The 20,430-nt window shown below is 35.8% G+C and overlaps 2 protein-coding genes across 3 annotated transcripts in view; one reads left to right on the forward strand and one right to left on the reverse strand.

Moving 5' to 3' along the window:
• Tsp (Thrombospondin) overlaps window positions 1-17,964 on the forward strand; it is a 34,569-nt gene extending 16,605 nt beyond the window's left edge. For both annotated transcript variants that reach the window (XM_065358858.1, XM_065358859.1), the window contains 20 exons: window positions 18-137; window positions 206-445; window positions 541-660; window positions 737-856; window positions 3,849-3,968; window positions 4,046-4,171; window positions 4,262-4,363; window positions 4,432-4,532; window positions 4,620-4,826; window positions 4,915-5,100; window positions 5,195-5,299; window positions 5,420-5,527; window positions 15,820-15,988; window positions 16,071-16,248; window positions 16,324-16,499; window positions 16,586-16,691; window positions 16,774-16,895; window positions 16,967-17,238; window positions 17,324-17,561; window positions 17,667-17,964. In XM_065358858.1, coding sequence (XP_065214930.1) covers window positions 18-137; window positions 206-445; window positions 541-660; window positions 737-856; window positions 3,849-3,968; window positions 4,046-4,171; window positions 4,262-4,363; window positions 4,432-4,532; window positions 4,620-4,826; window positions 4,915-5,100; window positions 5,195-5,299; window positions 5,420-5,527; window positions 15,820-15,988; window positions 16,071-16,248; window positions 16,324-16,499; window positions 16,586-16,691; window positions 16,774-16,895; window positions 16,967-17,238; window positions 17,324-17,561; window positions 17,667-17,758 — 3,008 coding nt within the window. In that variant the 3' untranslated portion in view covers window positions 17,759-17,964. The remainder of the gene's footprint in view (window positions 1-17; window positions 138-205; window positions 446-540; window positions 661-736; window positions 857-3,848; window positions 3,969-4,045; window positions 4,172-4,261; window positions 4,364-4,431; window positions 4,533-4,619; window positions 4,827-4,914; window positions 5,101-5,194; window positions 5,300-5,419; window positions 5,528-15,819; window positions 15,989-16,070; window positions 16,249-16,323; window positions 16,500-16,585; window positions 16,692-16,773; window positions 16,896-16,966; window positions 17,239-17,323; window positions 17,562-17,666) is intronic.
• LOC135841264 (nephrin-like) overlaps window positions 1-20,430 on the reverse strand; it is a 1,354,679-nt gene that overhangs the window by 831,413 nt on the left and 502,836 nt on the right. The gene's annotated exons all lie outside the window — the stretch shown is intronic.

A 20,430-nucleotide genomic window follows, 5' to 3' on the forward strand; every position in this document is an offset into this window, starting at 1 on the left:
GTTCGATATCTTATTAGGAGTACAATGTCAAGATACCCCAACCGGTCCCAGATGTGGTCCATGTCCTGAAGGATACAAAGGAGATGGTAGAGCCTGCATTAGAGTATACACCTGTCGGGAACAACCTTGTCATCCTGGTTAGTGTGAGGGCCATCTTCAACTCTCACAATGCCCCATTCATAATCTTGATTCCATACTTTTACAGGAGTTCAATGCCAAGACACAGAGAACGGTCCTAGATGCGGTCCTTGCCCTCCTGGTTACAGCGGCGACGGTAAATCATGCAATCGCCTTTACTCTTGCGAATTAGCCCCTTGTTTCCCTGGCGTTGAATGCAGAGATACCAACGAGGGTCCTAAATGCGGTCCTTGCCCTGCAGGATTTTCTGGAGATGGAAGAATTTGCACGAGGTTCTTCACGTGTAAGGATAATCCTTGTTTCCCAGGTCAGAATAACACTAGTTGCAGATTTCAAAACTTTCCATTCGAATACCTCATACTTAAGTAGAGTATGGATGATAAATTGAGATAAATTTCGCAGGATCTCAGTGTTTCGATACTCCGCAAGGTCCCAGATGTGGCCCATGTCCAACAGGGTACAGCGGTGATGGTAAAAATTGCGTCAAATTGTATACTTGCAGAGATAATCCTTGCTATCCTGGTGAGCTTTAACACGTTAATACTTATTCTAAGCAACAAAATGTTTAAAATATTGATGAGATGTTGATCGTTAATAGGAGTCGAATGCAGAGATACGGCCACTGGACCGCAATGTGGAAGATGTCCACCTGGTCATAGAGGAGATGGAAGGTCGTGCGTGTGGTATTACTCTTGCAAGAACCAACCGTGTTATCCAGGTAATGTTTTTCAGTGTTATTTTACTATGTAGTACCTACAGGATGTCCTATCATTTGAAGAAATGATTTTCTCTGACTTTCCTCCGTCTAACAAACCGATTTCACCAATTTTCCAAACCATAACAATTGGCAACGGAGGTGGACGGGCTTCAACTTGCTGAAAAACTGGAAAGGAACTTTTAAATGTGTTCAAGACAAAATTTTACGAGGCCTAAATATTTCCATTTTCGATGGGAACAGTAAATTAAAATGATGCGAATGGTTGAGGCGATCCAGTACAGACAGAAAACTGTATTTTTGATTGCTGATTGCAAAATAGTTTTTGCATTTGCTTTCACCATATTGGTTGATTGCTCTAAAATTTAGTTTAAAAATTATCAATTTAAAAAAAATTAGACAATTTGTACAAGAAACAGGACTTTTAATTGGGCACTCTAAAAAAAAAACAGCACTTTTTTGATAAAAATTAGAACGTCTTGACAACTTTCGCAAAAATGTAAACTATTTAACAAAACTTAGTACAATTTTGGAAAAAAATGAAACTTTTTGGAAATTCGAGCAAAAAAATTATATCTTATTATAAGCAATTTTGACGGAAAAAACATTTGTGGAAATTTGGGAAAAATTTGAGACTTTTTTGACAATTTTAAAAATGAGCCGGGCGTTTCAAAAATTTCCGCATGAATTGGCACAATTTTGGAAAAAATGGAACTTTTTGACAATTTAGGCAAAAAATTCCATCTCATTAATCAATTTTGACGAAAACGCGGACTTCTGCACATAAACATAACTTTTTTTTGCAGCCTCACGATAGGAAACAGGACTTCTCGACAATTTTGGCAAAATATGGAATTTTTTCTTTACGATTTTGACAGTAAATGGACATTTTAAATTAATTTGGGCAAGAATTAGGTCCTTCTGACCATTTCAACAATAAGTCCGATTTTTTCACAATTTTCACAACATAAATTGGAAATGAGCATTTTTGAGAATTTGGGCAAAAATTGGAACCTTTTGATTATTTCAACAATAATGCAGACTTTTAGATAATTTTCATGTGAATTGGACTTTTTCGTCACAATTTTGGCCAAAAACAGAGCTTTCTCACAATTTGAGCAAAAATTGTGACTTTATGACAATTTTCTCAAGAAATGGGACAGACCTTTCACCACAATCTTGACGAAAAACGTACCTGTAGCAGTCTAGATAAAAAACATGACTTCTCGACAATTTTGGCAAAAATTAGGACTTTTTCTTTACTATTTTGACAAATGGAGGAACATTTTTAGAAATTGAAGCAAAAATTAGAATCTTTTGACTATTTCAACATTAAGTCGGACTTATTGACAATTTTCACATAGATTAGAAAAGGACACTTATGGAAATTTGGGCAAAAATTGGGACTTTTTTAAAACTATTTCAACAATAATTTGGATTTTTTGACAATTTTCATGTACGAGTGGATTGGAATTTTTTTTTACAATTTTTGTCAAAAATAGAGCAATTTTCTCAAGAAATGGGACTTTATAGCACAATTTTGACGAAAAAACTGACATTTTATAGCAGTCTAGACAAAACAGGACATATACTGACGATTTTGTCACAAAACGGAACTTAATAACAATTTAGAAACGAGGAAACAGGGGCTTTTTTGAAAATTTGACCTAAGAATGGAACCGCTATTGAAAAAAAAAAAGCCATCAGTTATTCGCTGATTGCAAGACAGTTTTTGCAATACATTTTTTGCTCATTGATTGCTTTAATGGTTCACGCTTTTAAATTTTTCGTTAAACAAATTTGGAACATGATTTCATCTAAGACATTTAGCATCAATTATTAGAAAAATTTCATTTTTCTGATTTTTTAGTTTCACTTCTTGTTGATAGAAAGGTGGCTGGTATTTTATAAAACTGAATTCAAAAAATAATTTTTTGTAGGTACCATTTAAAAATTGCTATGAATTTTGTCCCAAAATTTTAAATAATCATTGACGAAAACAACTGCAAGTAACATTTTAGAATTTGGCCCCAAAATATTATTGCTTGGCAACATTGGCATTATAAAAATTACTACTCGCTGATTGGCTACGTCTTGACAATGATGAAATAGCAATTACAGTACAGTTTTTTCGCGTTTCCTCGCAAAAACTCCAAACACAGAACTATTCGCCAACTTTGGTAAAAGCCATTTTTTTCACAAGAACAAAAACCAAAACTTCTTGACAAATTTGGTACGGAAGACAATTTTTCAGAACTATTGACAGATTAGCAGAACCTTTTGGCCTTTTTGAAAAAAAAAACAATAACACTTTTTTTAGACAAAAAATATTACAACTTTGACAAATTGAAATAAAAATTACGATTCTTTGACAATTTCGACTAAAAATGGATTTTTTCACAGAGTCTTTTTTGACAACTTTGGCAAAATATTGAACTTTTTTTAGAAAGGTCGAAACAATCGTCAAAAAAAATTTTCATGTGGCAATTTTGGTTTGAAAAACCGGACTTTTCAGACAGCAGAGGAAAAATTGATACTTCATCAGATTTCATGGTACAAAAGATGAAATTTTTTGGCAATCATAGCAGAATTTGGATTTCTTTAAATGCTGACCAAAAAACTACACTTCATTGAGAATTCAGACTAGAATCAGCATTTGTTGAGTGGTTCGACGAAAAAAAAAAAAAAAAAATAGGACACACAAGCAAATAGCAGGGACGAAGCTAAAGAAAACAGGATAATTACTTAGACCTCTCTTGCCTAAACTTTCATCACCATTTCCTATTCTTCTAACATAATTCATTTTTTAAAAAAGTAAGTAATTTTACAATATTTTCTGATTTCGGAGCGAAAATTTATCATTTCCTAGCATTCATACCTCTCTTCCAAAAGAATAAAATTCCTCGACTTTTCTCGTCTTTCCAAAAAAAGGACATTGGACACCATGTTGTTTTGTCCAATTAGTTACAAATTCTCATGACCTTTCTATGTACAGGTGTCACGTGTACTGATACCGCAGATGGGCCTAGATGTGGCCCTTGTCCGACAGGCTTCATCGGAGACGGAATCAATTGCACTAAACATATAACTTGCGATGAACAGCCATGTTTCCCAGGTACCTATCTCAGTTTAAATCGAGTCTATAGGTCTTATCTGTGTTCAATTCTTTGGCTAATGGTGTACTGTTTACAGGGGTATTATGTCAAGACCTTCCTCAAGGATTCAGATGCGGCGCATGTCCTTCAGGAATGATCGGAGATGGTAGATGGTGTCGAGAATTGACTCCTTGCGAACAGATGGTCACTACTTGTAAACCAGGTAAGTACATACCCATTAAAATAGGTACTTACAAAATAATCGATGTAATTTTGTGCCAAGTTTATACGATTCTGTGCTCTTTTCATTAAGGTTACCCTTGCCCTATGACAATGTCCAATTGTACGAATAACTGTTCGGGTCGAAAATGTCCCCCTTCATTGAATATCTGCGATTTGAGTCCATGCCCTGCCGGTAAGACAGGAACTCCCTCAGTGATAATTAGTCATTTATCTTTATTCTAACGCTGTGTATTCTCGCAGGCAGTAGATGTTTCCCAGCTAATGAACCCCCTTACTACAAATGTGGCTCATGCCCTTATGGATTAACCAACAATGGCACTGCCTGCGCAGAAATCGAAGAAGTATGTATTATGTTTTTTCCACGTTTGAGATTTACTAACATTGAGCTTCAAAGCAGATCTGATAGCAATAATATTCTCATGGTGTAGTGCAAACTGAACCCCTGCGATCCAAAAGTACGCTGTATAAACCTCAGACCGGGATTCCGATGCGAACCGTGTCCTCCAGGATACACAGGAAACGCTCCAGAAGGTATAGGATTAGACGCAGCTTTACGTAATAAGCAAATATGCAGCGATATCGACGAATGTGCTTATGCTAACGGTGGCTGCAAAGGACCTTGTATAAATACTCCGGTAAGAATTGCCTCAAACCATCTTCAATTACACGATCTATGAGAACAGAGAGCAAAATGTTGACGTGTTGTACGTACTAATTTTACAGGGATCTTTTGTATGTCAAATCTGCCATACGGTTTGTTCGTTGAATACTTCTCATACGACGGTAATCAGAGCTGCTGCGACAGCTGTCATTCGAGCAGAGCAGCAATTAATTCGATGCCCAGATGGCAGTCAATGTGATTCGAATGCCGATTGTTTACTGGCTACGAAGAACGAATACAGGTGTAAGGTAAGCCTGTTTTTGACGCAATCACTAGTAAAATAGGTAAATACCATCGCCTGAATTTGGACACAGTTTTCTATATAAATTTTGTTCTGCACAGTGTAAAGAAGGATGGGCAGGAAATGGCAGATTTTGCGGTAAAGATACCGATCTCGATGGATGGCCAGATTATAATCTGAAATGCGAAGATAGCGTTTGTAAACAGGTAAGTAAACGTAGTGAACTCAAAAAACCTAACTACATATAAAATTAATTCAGAAGGGATGTGAGCATGGTATCATAAGTCTGTATCTTTCATTATATATTATGCAGGAAATATTTTCAGGATAACTGTATATTTATTCCAAATTCCGGACAAGAAGACCAAGACAACGATGGAATCGGTGACAAATGCGATGACGATATTGACAACGATGGTATTCCGAATAGTTCGGTGAGAAATTTATCTTCACTATTTAGCTCAAGTTTGAAAATCGTACTTGTTTGTTCTATTGTTCTAAAGAATTGCACCCGCACGATTTCTTTACAATTCCAAACTTGAAAATACTAAAGAATTCTCTTCATGATATTGATGCCATTTTGATTATTATGTAAAAATAGCTTCAGAAACGTGTTCAGATTGCATATAGTCGGGGGGCACGCATAAGGATTACTTGCACCCCCTGCCGATTCTCCGGGACAACTTTTTTCTTAAAGGGGGTCCTAAGGAACAGGCGGCCATTTTGATTGACAGGTCAGCCGAAATCGCAGGTTTTGCGTTCCAACATAGGACTTTCACGGATTTTTTTAAACCGTACAAAGGTAGATCGAAAGAGCAGGAAAAAATTCATCACCTGTCAAAATTTCAAGTGCTAAAGTGCCTTTTTCGATTTTTGGTGAATTTTCATAAATCAAATTTTGGCCAAAATGTGAGAAAAAAATCAAAATTTTACCAAATTGACCTAGAAATCTGAAATTTGGGATATAGGTATCCTATTTTCGACCTGTCAAATCGATTGGAAACTGTTTCAACCAGTTTTGAGCAGTTCTGGAGCCTCCAGAAGATTTTTGAAACACGAAATTCTCACAAAATTTCATCAAATGGAGTTGGAATGCCGAAATTCATTCTGCAAACTAATTTCAATACGCTATGAAGTCGACTGCAGGTGATTTTCAAGTCGTTTTGGAGCCACCAGCGATTTTTTGAAAATTACTGGAGCCTCCAGTAGCCAAAATTTCATCAAATATGGGGTTAGCAAGCTGAAATTAACTCTGCACTTCAATTTTAACACCTTCTGAAGACGACTTCGGGCGAGTTCAAGTAATTTTGGAGCCACCAGTGACCTTTTGAAAAGTTTCATCGCGTTTTTAGGAGAATTGAAATTTCGAAAAAGTAGCTGGAAGTTTCAAAACTACTTGCTGAAACCACCATGCAGTCGACTTCATATTGTATTGAAATTAGCTTGCAGAGTAAATTTCGACTTTCCAACTCCATTTGATGAAATTTTGTGAGAATTTTGAGTTTCAAAAATCTGCTGGAGGCTCCAGTAATTTTCAAAAAATCGCTGTAGGCACCAAAACGACTTGAAAATTACCTGCAGTCGACTTCATAGCGTATTGAAATTAGTTTGCAGAATGAATTTCGGCTTTTCAACTCCATTTGATGAAATTTTGTGAGAATTTCGAGTTTCAAAAATCTGCTGGAGGCTCCAGAATTGCTCAAAACGGGTTGAAACAGTTTCCAATCGATTTGGCAGGTCGAAAATAGGATATATCCCAAATTTCAGATTTCTAGGTCAATTTGGTAAAATTTTGATTTTTTTCTCACATTTTGGCCAAAATTTGATTTATGAAAATTCACCAAAAATCGAAAAAGGCACTTTAGCACTTGAAATTCTGACAGGTGATGAATTTTTTCCTGCTCTTTCGATCTACCTTTGTACGGTTTAAAAAATTCCGTGAAAGTCCTATGTTGGAACGCAAAACCTGCGATTTCGGCTGACCTGTCAATCAAAATGGCCGCCATTTTGTAAGTAGGGCCACTTTTTTTTTTAGAACAGGGGCTAGAAATGTTCCTTAGGACTTCCCCTTAAAGAAAAAAGTTGTCCCGGAGAATCGGCAGGGGTGTGCAGGTGATCCTTATGCGGGCCCGCCGACTAATACTTATGAACTTGTTCTGAAACCCCAGACAAATTTTTGAAAATTTTAAAAATTATCTCCAATCTCCAGGTCACCTTTCAACTACTTAGGTAGGTATAGAGTGAACTATATCTTCATAAACGTGTTCAGGAGGTTTGAAAACATGGATTTTGACACCTCACACTTCGTTTTTAAACATTTTTAGATTACCCCCTTTCCTTTTCCAGGCTCAATTTTGAGTTAGGAGCGAAATCAACTCGAAAAATAGACATATGTAGAAGATATGTACGTAATCGTTTAGAAGTAAAAATACTGGCGTTTTTCTCCCTCAAAACCAAAAATATTTCAATCAACCCGGGAGTAAGAGTGATTTTCGACGATTTTAATTTAATTTCCTTCGCTTCGCTCGGGCAATAAACCTCAAAAGTCAAAATCTGTCGAGTAAGCGTTGGTTGAACAGTCTTTCATCGAAGGGAGACCTACATTTTTCATCATCTTTGAGTATTCGTAGATGTTCGGTGTTACATCCCTATTGACAAAATTATGCTGAAAAGCATGCATAACAGTGCGTGATTTTGGACTGGTGTAAAAGCGTACATTATCGTGTTAAAAATATACATTTTCGCATGCTGAACAGAAGCAATCTAGCAACCAAGTATTTTCTAAAATGCACTAGCGAGTAAAAATTTTTTCAAGTCCAAAAATTGATAACATTTATGCAAAAATAACCTCTAGTCAATTAAGTTGCGAGGTGGCCGAGTGAGTTAAGCAGTCACACATCGCAGGAACCTGGGATCGATCCGTAAGCGCCGGAAATTCTTTATTTTTTTTTTAAATTTTTTTGAAAAAATTATCTATTAGAATGTCTTAAGATTCACAATTAATCAGTAGATAGTATTGCCTGTGAGTTTGAGCAATTTTTCTGCTAAAATTTCCGCACTTTTGGTACATACTTACTTTTGGTTTACTTTCAAGCATGCTATTCACTGGCTGAATAGCATGCGATTTTTTGAAAAAGTCCAAATTCACGCATGCGTGTGATATGCAAAAAAAGCATGCATTTCAGCATGTTGTACGCGCAATTTTTGCCTTTCTTGCATACCTAATTACGTTCACAACTGAATGGTCTTCATCTGATTGCAAGAAAATTTTTGCAAAATGCTTTTTGCATACTGGCTACTTGAACCCTTTGTGGTTCTCATAGTTCGAGTGAATCAAAATTGAACGTAGTCAGTTGGTTTGTCACAAGTCATAAGTCAAAGGTTACAAATCAGAAAAAACTTATCTCCAAAAAAAATGTCATGTCGAAAAAAGGCTTGAAAAAAAAAACAATTTTGCAAATTTCCGACTAGAAAAAAGTGCAATGGAATGAAAAAGTGTGTCAATTATGATACTAATAAATTTTCAGAAGGAGCGAATAATGAATGAAAATTCAAAAAAAAAAAAAAAAAATCCCTCAAGTTACTAATACCCAGAGAACCTGAAATGGGCGTGTGGCGTTGTAAAAATTGAATAAATAAAATGAGAATTTATGTTGCAAAGAGAGCTTTTTTCCATACATCGCAAACTCACGTCCCAAATCCAAACAATTTACATAAATACGCGTATAACATCCGTTATTAATTGGAAATGAAAATTCCCAAAAACTAGTAAATAATCCGTTAATTTCTGCGACCAATACTTACATCGCAGTGGTTTGAATGAGATTTTCAAGGATTTGGATGGAAAGTGGTCACAGTGGTAGTCCTTGCCCCAAGTACCACACCATTAAAATTTCGGCTTCCAGTATTGAGTTTGTCTCCAACAGTAAAATTTTGAATTTTAAAATTCTCAAAAATCGCTACCTCGACGTTCAGGTTTTTCCCACGGTGTGTGCTGTGGAAAAATACTGAACCACGCGCTAGCACAATGGATTTCTTTCATTTTCCCATTCAACAAAATTTTTTATACTTATTACATGTTTCAAGGATTATTTAGATTTTCATCAAAAATAAAGAATCTGAATACTTGATATTAGTTGAAAAGGAATATAAAACATGTGGTCATAGGTCAAGCACGTGAGTTGAAATTTTCCCACGAAAACGCCCTGGGAAAAATCCGAGCGTCGGGGTAACGGTTTTTGAAAATTTCAAAATTCAAAATTTTACTGTGGGAGCAAAACTCAAAACTGGCAGCTAAAATCTAAAATAAGGCCAAAAGAGCTACCACTGAGACCACTTTTTGTCCAAATTCCAAAGTAGCTGATTCAATAAACACTATGAAGGTAATTTACTTATGATTCATTGAAAGTTTGGAAGTTCAAAAGACTATCAAAGGATCAATTTCCACTCATGTGATTGAAGAATTTTTTAAGCGAGCAAAACACTTTGTTCATAATTCCCCCTCTTTACAATCACTCACAACACTCACATTGTGCTTATTGCATGGCTACTTGAACAAATGAACACGTTATGGTTCTCATAGTTCGAGTGAATCAAAATTGAACGTTGCAAGCTGGTTTCTCACAAGTCAAAACTCAAAGAGGTTACAAATCATTAAAAAAAACTCGTCTTCAGAAAAAAATTTCAGGTCAAAAAAAGGTTGAAAAAAACAATATTTGCTAATTGGGAGGGTGATTGAATGGAAACTCGAAAAAAAATCAAGTTACCCATATTCAGAGAACCTGAAATGAGGGTGTCGTAAAAATTGAACGAATAAATGGGAATTTATGTTGCCAAGAGAGCTTTTTTCCCTACATTGCAAAATTGTGTCGGAAATCTAAGCAAAAAATTTTTTATAGACATTTTGTAACTAATGCATAGAAATGAAAATTCCCAAAAAATAGTAAATAATCCGTTAATTTCTGTCACCAATACTTCGCCATGGTTCGAATGAGCTTTTCACAAGACACTTGGAGATAACTGACTAGGGAACCTTACGAACGGTCTCCCAGGGATTTGGATGGAAAGTGGTCTCAGTGGTAGCCCTTGGCCCAAGTACCACACCATTTAAATTTTAGCTGCCAGTTTTAAGTTTAGCTCCCACAGTCAAATTTTGAATTCTAAAATTCTCAAAAATCGCTACCCCGACAGTCATGTTTTTCCCACGGTGTTGTCGTGGGAAAATTCTGACCCACGCGCTTGAACAAGAGATTTCTCAAAATTTTTTTTACTACATTTTCCCAGGATTATTCAAATTTTTATTACCATTAAAAATGAAGAATTTGAATAAGCTTCAAAAAAAAAAAATATATATATATATATTTAAACTTAGTCATTGTGGTGCCCGTTTTAAGTATACGTAGTCATTGTGGTGCCCGGTTTTGGGCTTGTGGCGCCCAAATCGGGCACCACAAGGTCTTTTTATATAAAACGATGTAGAATTTGATGAAATGCACTCTAAGGTGAAAAAAAATTTTTTGAGGCAGGCACCACAAGTACCAAGTTTATATAACGGGCACCACTACGACTAAAAAATTCAAAAAAAATAAACTGCTTCAAAACACCTTTATCATACATGTATATGTGATCCTCTATGTACGCGGGCACCACAATTACCATAAAAGACCCGGGCACCACAAGGTACTAGGTACGTGTATTCATATAATTATGAAAAATTTAGTTGAAAAGGAAAATAAAACATGCCCCTATAGGTCAAGCGCGTGAGTTAGAATTTTCCCACGAAGACACCGTGGGAAAAAGCCGAGCGTTGGGGTAGCGATTTAAAAATTTTTTAAAAATCAGAATTTTACAGTGAGAGCTAAACTTGAAACCAGCAGCTAAAAACTGAATGTTGTGATATGTACTTGGGCCAAGGGCTACCACTGAGACCACTTTTCATCCAAATCCCAAAGTAGCTGATTCAATAAAAACAAGGTACTTTATTGACTTATGATTCATTGAAGGTTTGGAAGTTCAAAAGACCAATAAAGAATCAATTTCTAATCATGTGATTAAAGATTTTTTAAACGAGCAAAATACTCGCACCTTGTTCACAAGTCCCCCCTCATTACAATCACTCACATTGTGCTTATTGCATATTGGCTACTTGAACACTTTATTGTTCTTATAGTTCGAGTGAACCAATTTGAACGTTGCAAGTAGGTTTGCAACAAGTCAAAAGTTAAAGGTTACAAATTCGTTTCCAGAAAAAATTTCACGTCGAAAAAAACGTTGGAAAAAACAATATTTGCAAATTATTTCCGACTAGAAAAACTTGTAAATTATGATGCTAATGAATTTTCAGGAGGCAGGATGATTGCATGGAAACTCGAAAAAAAAAATCAAGTTACCCATATTCAGAACGAATAAATGAGATTAATGTTGCTAAGAGAGCTTTTTTCCCTACATCGCAAAATCACGTCGGAAATCCACACAAAAAATTGTTCATACACAAGATATTATTATCTACCTAAACGAATTATTCAGAGATTAAAAATTTCAGGTAACTGTGATTTCCAATTTAGAAATGGAAATTCCCAAAAAATAGTAAATAATCCGTTAATTTCTGTGACCAATACTTCGCCATGGTTCGATTGAGATTTTCCGAAGATAACTGACTAGGAAACCTCACGAAGTGTCTCCGAAGGATTTGGATGGAAAGCCCTCGGCCCAAGTACCACATCCATTTAAATTTTTTCTGACAAATTCTAAATTTTACTGTTGGAGCTAAACTCAAAACTGGCAGCTAAAATTTAAATGGTGTGATATGTATTTGGGCCAAGGACTACCACTGAAAACACTTTTCATCCAAATCCCAAAATAGCTGATTCAATAAAAAGTAGGTAATTGCTTATGATTCATTGAAGGTTTGGAAGTTCAGAAGACTGACAAAGGATCAATTTATATTCATGTGATTGACGATGTTTTCAAACGAGCAAAATACCTTGTTCACAATTCCTCCCTCTTTAGAATCTCTCACATTGTGCTTATTGCATACCTATTGGCTACTTGAACACTTTATATGGTTCTCATAAGTTTGAGTGAACCAAAATTGAACGTTGCAAGTTGGTTTGTAACAAGTCCAAAGTCAAAGGTTACAAATTCGTCTCCAGAAAAAATTTCAGGTCGAAAAAAAGGTTTAAAAAAACAATATTTGCTAATTTCCGACTTGCAAATTTGTAAATTGTGATGCTAATCTAATGAATTTTCTGGAGGGAGGATGATTGAATGGAAACTCGAAAAAAAAATCAAGTTACCCATATCCATAGAACCTGAAATGGGGGTGTCGTAAAAATTGAACGAATAAGTGAGAGTTTTGTATGAATTATGACTAAATTAAATACTACCCCGCGTTATTATAATTAGGAAACGGTACAGACGATTGACAGACTATACAATGCAACAAGTTTTACTCTAAACGTTACCGCAATTGTCCACAAAATCGGAGCAAGTTTATGTTGCCAAGAGAGCGTTTTTCACTATACCACGAAATCATGTCGGAAATCCAAACAAAAAATTTTTCATACACAAGATATTATCTACATATGTAGGTATCTAATCGAAATATTTAAAAATGAAAATTCCCAAAAAATAGTAAATAATCCGTTAATTTCTGTGACCAATACTTCGCCATGGTTCGAATGAGATTTTCAGGAGATAACTGACTGGAAACCTCACGAAGTGTCTCCCAGGGATTTGACTGGAAAGTGGTCTCAGTGGTAGCCCTAGGCCCAAGTACCACACCATTTAAATTTTAGCTGCCAGTTTTAAGCTTAGCTCACACAATAAATTTTGAACTCTAAAATTCTCAAAAATCGCTACCCCGATGCTCAGGGTTTTCCCATGGCGTTGTCGTGGGAAAATTCTGGCTCACGCGCTCGCACAAAGGATTTCCTTCATTTCCCCATTCGACAAAATTTTTCATATCACATTTTTCCAGGATTATTCAAATTTTCATTAGCTTACCATCGAAAATAAAGAATTCAAACTTAAAAAAAAAAATATAATTATGAGAAATTTAGTTGAAAAGGAAAATAAAACATGTCCCTATAGGTCAAGCGCGTGAGTTGAAATTTTCCCACGAAAATATCGTGGAAAAATCCGAGCGCCGGGGTAACGATTTTTCAAAATTTGAAAATTATAAATTATACTGTGGGAGCTAAACTCAAAACTTACAGCTAAAATCTAACTGGTGTGATATGTATGTACTTGGGCAAGGGGCTACCACTGAGTCCATTTTTCATCCGAATTCAAGGTAGCTGATTCAATAAAAACTAGGTAATTGACTTATGATTCATTGAAGGTTTGGAAGTTCAGAAGACTGATAAAGGATCAATTTATATTCATGCGATTGACGATTTTTTTAAATGAGCAAAATACCATGTACACTTTATGGTTCTCATAGTTCGAGTGAACCAAAATTGAACGATGCAAGTTGATTTGTAACAAGTCAAAAATTAAAGGTTACAAATTCGTCTCCAGAAAAAATTTCAGGTCGAAAAAAAGGTTTGAAAAAAAAACAATATTTGCTAATTTCCGACTGGAAAAATTTGTAAATTATGATGCTAATGAATTTTTAGGAGGGAGGATGATTGAATGGCAACTCAAAAAAAAAATAATATATCAAACTCCTATTTTAGAAATGAAAATTCCCAAAAAATAGTAAATAATCTGTTATTTTCTGCGACCAATACTTTGCCATGGTTCGAATGAGATTTGGCGCCCAACGTGGGGCGCCAAATATGTAGAGTTGGGACCTCCTTGTCTAACAGAGGGAGGTGAAATACTCTACTACACGAGGTTAAACCAAGGGTACCTGTTCTTGCCCAATATCCTTACAAAAGATATTGCTATGCACTATGTAGAGGTGAAAGACCGCGAAATAACTTGAAATGAGTGCAATAGCCAAAGTATTAATGGTCTCTGATAGAATAACGCATAAAACATTTACATAAAAAAGGCATCTGGAATAAATTCCTGATGGAAGCTCTAGTCTAACAATTTAACGATAGCCCTAGTGAAAATATACTCAAAGCTTTGGTACTTCTTGGCTCTCAGAGATAGCATACACCGAACTAATCCAATAGAGTTCACTTCTAAGCAGTGTTGCCACTCCGAGGGAACACAACTTCGCTTTAGGTGGAAGCTGCGGGTCCATCCCCTACTGATACAACCGTTTTTGTTTTAATATTTTCTTTTTCGACATGAAATTATTTTTGAAGAAAATGTTTCCAGTTTTGGAACTTTGGTGTGATGCTTTGAGACAAACCTGCAAGAATATTCAATTTTGGTTCACTCAATCTATAAAACCAGAGTGTACAATTGACAATTATGTGGGGTTTCAAGAGCGCATAATCCATTTTTGAAGACGATTTCACCTCTCAACTACAGAATGGGCTTCAAAGGTAGGGTGCAAAATTGAAACATTTCGAAATAACACAATATGGGTATCAAAGCATGGAGTGTCAATAGCGCAGAATCCATTTTTGAAGACCATTCGACCTCAATCTCCAAAATTGGCTCTAAAGGGGAGATGCAAAGTTGAAAAAATTTTCACAAAGAATGATGATAAATAGGTGTTGGAACTCGTTTCTCAAGAGCGCATAATCCATTTTTCAACACCATTTGACCTCAAACTTCAAAACTGGCTCCAAGGAGGAGGTGTAAAGTTGAAAAATTTTCAAAAAATATGGCAATAGGGTATTGAAACTCGTTTCTCAAGAGATCAGAAACCATTTTGTGAAGACCATTTGACCTCAAGCTCCAAAATGGACTCTGTAGGGGAGGTGCAAAATTGAAAAATGTTTAAAGAAACACAATATGAGTGCCAAAACACAGAGTTTCAAGAGCGCAGAATCTATTTTTGGAAGACCATATGTGACCTCAAACTCCAAAATAAGCTCCGGAGAGGAGGTGCAAAATTGAAAAATTCTCAAAAAATATAATGACTATGGCTATCGAAACTCGTTTCTCAAGAGCGCATAGTTCACTTTTAAAATCATTTGACTCTCACACCCCAAAATGATTCGAAAATTTCCAAGAAATACACAAACACACAATATGAGTATCAAAATGTAGATTTTCGAGGACTATACTTGATTCTGTACTACTTTACAACTCGCTGATAAAGTGTGGAATGTATGAATGTCCCAATACATTTCGGCCATTGTTACAAAATTTCAAAATTTCTTCATCTTCTTCATATTTGTCTGGGTGGCATTCAGTTATACCTACCCAAACCTCCTGAGCGAAGCAAGTTGATTTTTTTTTGGCAAAAAATAAAATAAACCAAGAACAATATAAGTATATTGGCTTATACCATAATTACTGATATTTCCGTGACTCTTCTGTAAGTGGTCAATTTCCTGATTTCTCCTGGTTTTCCAAGGATGGAACACACTGCGGCCGCTTTTAATTGAACAAATCGTAGAAAACATTATTGCTGATTTGACGTGGAAAGATCCAAAAATTGATCTGAGAGGTCTAAATTTGCCATATGCTTGCAATGTAAAAAGCTGTTCCAGATATGTGTTTTGTACGTTTCGATCCTATTGCCCTATTTGACCCCCTTCCTCGATTGAAACAGCTCATTTATAGGCCATATTTCAGTTTCTTTTTCAACCTTCAAACTAGCCTGTGATCTGTCCTCGAGCTAAGTGATCATTTACTGATTAATCACTGATTTCAGGATAATTGCATATTTGTTCCTAACCCCGATCAAAAAGATTCAGACGAAGATGGCGGCGATAATGTAGGCGATGCTTGCGATAACTGTCCATTAATCCCAAATAAAGATCAAAAAGACAGCAATAAAGATGGCAAAGGAGACGCTTGCGATAATGATTGGGATGGTGATGGTAAATAGTACATCAAGTGATCATTTTTGAAACCACTTGGCTCTTCTTTTTACAACAAAAAAACCTCTTGGAATTTTTCTAGGCATCCACAACAACGTCGATAATTGCCCATTCGTATCGAATAACGACCAAAAAGACGGAGATGGTGACGGAGTCGGAGACCTGTGCGATAACTGTCCTACTACCAGCAATGCAAATCAAGAAGATCACGACAGTAATGGCGTAGGAGACGCTTGCGACACAGATGTCGATACCGATGGGTTAGTTTTGAGTTGTATTTCCAATTCTTGCTTCAGTTTCGATGAAATTAACTGTCTTTTTTTCTCACGTTCAAGTGACGGGAAACAAGATTCGATTGATAATTGCCCCCATCATCCGAACAGCGATCAGTTGGATACTGATAAGGATGGTTTAGGAGATGTTTGCGACGACGATATTGACGGAGATCAGGTTCTTAATATTTATGATAATTGTCCTTTGCAAAAGAATCCCAATCAGACTGATGCCAATGGTAGGATTGTACACGATTCTCAATATTATTATGCCACTCCATTGAACCTCTTTAGTTCACTTAGGGTTTTTGAATATGTTTCTTAGGCGATGGTATTGGAGACGTTTGTCAAGAAGATTTCGACGGCGACGATGTGATCAATTTCTTGGACAACTGTCCCAATAATTCGCAAATTTACAAAACAGATTTCAGGTAATTTTCCATCCCCTCTTTGGCACCCCTGCCAACTTCTAATGCAGGAAATATAACAAATTTTTGACATTTTTGTCAACAGAGCGTACCAAACTGTGGTCTTGGATCCAGAAGGCGACTCTCAAATTGACCCGAATTGGGTTATTTTGAACCAAGGAGCTGAAATCGAGCAAACAATGAATAGTGATCCTGGTTTAGCGATAGGTAATTAGTTTAGAATTTTCTCACCTTGGTCAAGTTTTACAACTCCTCATTTAATGTATGGAATGTTCCAGGATACGATGCCTTCGGAGGAGTCGATTTTGAGGGAACGTTTTACGTCGATACAGAAACAGACGACGATTACATCGGATTTGTTTTCAGTTACCAAAGTAATAGGAAATTTTACGCTGTGATGTGGAAGAAAAATTCGCAAGTTTATTGGCAAGCGTCACCATTCAGAGCCTATGCCGAACCAGGTATCCATATTAAAGTCGTTCATTCGGCAACTGGGCCTGGCCAGATGTTGAGGAACGCCTTATGGCATACCAATGATGTCGATGATCAAGTAATAATCTCACATTACCATCTTAAGAGTACAAAACATATGAGATAAAAATCCCCTCGATTGACGATTTAATTCTATTTTTCAGACTCGTATCCTGTGGAAAGACCCCAAAAACGCAGGTTGGAAAGAAAAAGTAGCCTATCGCTGGCTACTCCTCCACAGACCCCATATCGGTTTAATTCGATTGAGAATATTCGATGGTGAAAATATCATAACCGATTCCGGTAACATATTCGATTCTACTTTCAAAGGAGGACGTCTCGGTGTGCTTTGTTTCTCTCAAGAAATGATCATTTGGGGTAGATTGATCTACAGATGTAATGGTAAGCTTACGATCAAATTTAAAATAAATATTGCTGAAGCCCCCCCTTTTTTTTTGTTGGCAAAAACCAATATTAAAAATACTGTTTTTCATCTCTAAATCGCAGATAACGTACCAGAGTTGATATACAACGAACTTTCGCCGGAATTGCAAAAACAGGTGGAAATTGACAACACTGTAAATATTCTGAAAGAATAAAAAGGTGTGGATTTCACACGCAGCGATTTCATCGTTACCTCCGGTATTTTGCATTTAATAACGAAACGTATACTTTTCAATATTTATTATCGCGATTTTTACTATACTTTCATCTAATTAAGATCGATATAGGATATAAGTTACTATCTCCACATGTGATTCATACAATATTTATTTTCTGTCGAATAAAAGACTGTTATTTATAAGGTGTACTTTTTCAGTCTGAGTGCAACTTTTTTGGCGAAAATTGATTTCGATTTTTGGCACAGAATTGCCTAGGCCGATATTTTTTCCAACTCCGCTCTCGTAATGAAAATCATCTCGAGTGTCTTAAATATTATTATTTTGGTTGGCAAAATTGATGGAAAATTTTGAAAAATTTAAGCCTACGCCTAGCACACTGGAAACAAGAAAATGCGAAAAACCAACAGCTACTTTGCTGATTGCAAGAGAATTTTTGCGTTTGCTTTATGCATATTGGGCTTTTGACTTTGACAAAAATTAGGTGGTACCTCTTGACAATTTTGAGAAAAAAAGCACCTTGCTGACTTACAAAAAAAGCAGGACTTTTCAACAGAAAATGACCCCTTTTGTGAATTTTTGCAAAATGAAATTTTTTGTCAATTTTGGCAAAAAAAAAACAACAGGTCGTTCATGAGGCAATAATTAAAAAGCAGAATTTGTTGCAAATTTTAACAAAAAATGGGGCTTTTGGGTAATCTGAACTAAAACTGCGACTTTATTGGGCAATTTCAACTCAAAATGAAGGTCTCAGCTGCTGTGTTTGGTCAAATAATCTCAACACTTTTTTTTTTTTGGACGATCTACTCTTAAATATGTACCTAAAATCATTTAAATACGAGACTGATAGTTTGAAAGGTTGAAAATAAGAAATTCAATCTTCGAGTACATCAATCAGAAACTTTGAATAGAATGAACAATAAACGACAATTCTTTGAGTCTGAACTCCGAGTCTCCGAGTCACCTTTCATACTTACGATCCGAAATGCACAGAGATTTTGAATTGAATAAAATCTCAAAATTCTTATGAGCGATTCATGGAATTAGGTCGTTGCCTCTGTGATCAAGATGATCTACTCATTGAAGACTTTTGGCATTCCTATGCTCAAAAAGGGTTTTATCCCACCTTAAGTTTTTTGCCAAGTGACAGGATCAACCTATCAGTGTACATAGATAGTTCCCTATTCCCCATTTTGTAGTTTTGAGTGTTTTAGGTTAATTTTCCTACAGTGTAAAAATCATTACCTTGACATGTAGGGATTAGGGCTTTAGTTGAGGTTTGTAGAAAATTAGTATAGGAACCACGTAATCTTCGACCAAGCACACTGGGTTGATACCGTGTGACCCCGAGTTCGACGAAGGAAGTAGTTTTCCACGTATCATGCTTTGTATCTACATACTATGAGCATATTTTGAGCTATATTTCAAAACTGTACCCACATTTTTATAATTTTTTTATTTCAGATTATAAATAGTTCTGTAGTGAAAGTTAAATACCTTCATTCGGTACTTAAGTTCTAAATTTTCTCTTGTTAGACTTTCATATGGCCATGAATTTGCAACAGCAAACTCAAGGAAACGTTGCTACGTTGTTCTCTTGAAAATAAGTGTACATTTATTGAATACATGGTCGGTGCGGTGCGGATGGACAAATCAGTACCTAATCCTAACATCCTCATACGGAGGAGATCCATACGTAACATGTGTGAGAAACGATGGAATGGTCCATGTGAAAAAGATTGGAACAGCGGATTTGTTCATGCTGAAATTTCAAGCCAAAAAAAAAGTTGTGAAACCGTTTTAGATTGAATTCAGGATTATACAGGGTGTTCCGGAAATCGTCTGCCTAAATTCGACTGCAGATAGTACTCCAGGAAACGAACAAAAAACGATCGGTAAGTATTATGACTGGTTGCATAAATCACCAAAAATAATAAAATGTTTGAATCATAACCCATACTTATAGCACTCGTGGACGAACAAATAATGTTCTTATGACAAATTGCCAACTTCAAAATTAAAGGGACAAACGTAATTCAAAATTTCAAATTTTAGGATGTCGCAAATTTTGAGAATTTCAAATTTTCAAATTGTGTTTGTGCAGTCAATTTCGAAGATAGGCCATTTCTCATAATAACATTTTTTGGTTGTCCATTTGAGAAATATGGGTTATTGAAGTCGATTTAATGACGCAAAACATTTTTTTACTATCATCTGTAAATTGAAGAAGGATACACGATACCTACATAATTTTTGGGCAAAAATTGACCAATTTTGAAAAATTTGCCAAAAATGAGAAAATGTTTGGATTATTCAAGTGACTTCACTAACTCACAGCATTTGAGTGGGCAAACAAAAAAGTTATCATGACAAATTGTCTATATTCAAAATCAAAGGGTCATAAACACAATTTGAAAATCTAAAATCTTGAAAATGTAGGGCACAAAAAATTTGGAAATTTCAAATAAAGTTTATCCCCTTAATTTTCAAGATTGACAATTTGTCGTAATAATATTTTATTTTCGTCCACTCAAGTACTATGGGTTGTGGGTGTCATTTGAACGATTCAAACAGTTCATTACTTTAGATGATTTTTTCAGAATTGGTGAATTCCAAGTTTTACAAAGCACGATGGCTCCTTCAATTCACAT

Source organism: Planococcus citri, chromosome 3 (assembly GCF_950023065.1).
Source record: "Planococcus citri chromosome 3, ihPlaCitr1.1, whole genome shotgun sequence".
Taxonomy (NCBI): domain Eukaryota; kingdom Metazoa; phylum Arthropoda; class Insecta; order Hemiptera; family Pseudococcidae; genus Planococcus; species Planococcus citri.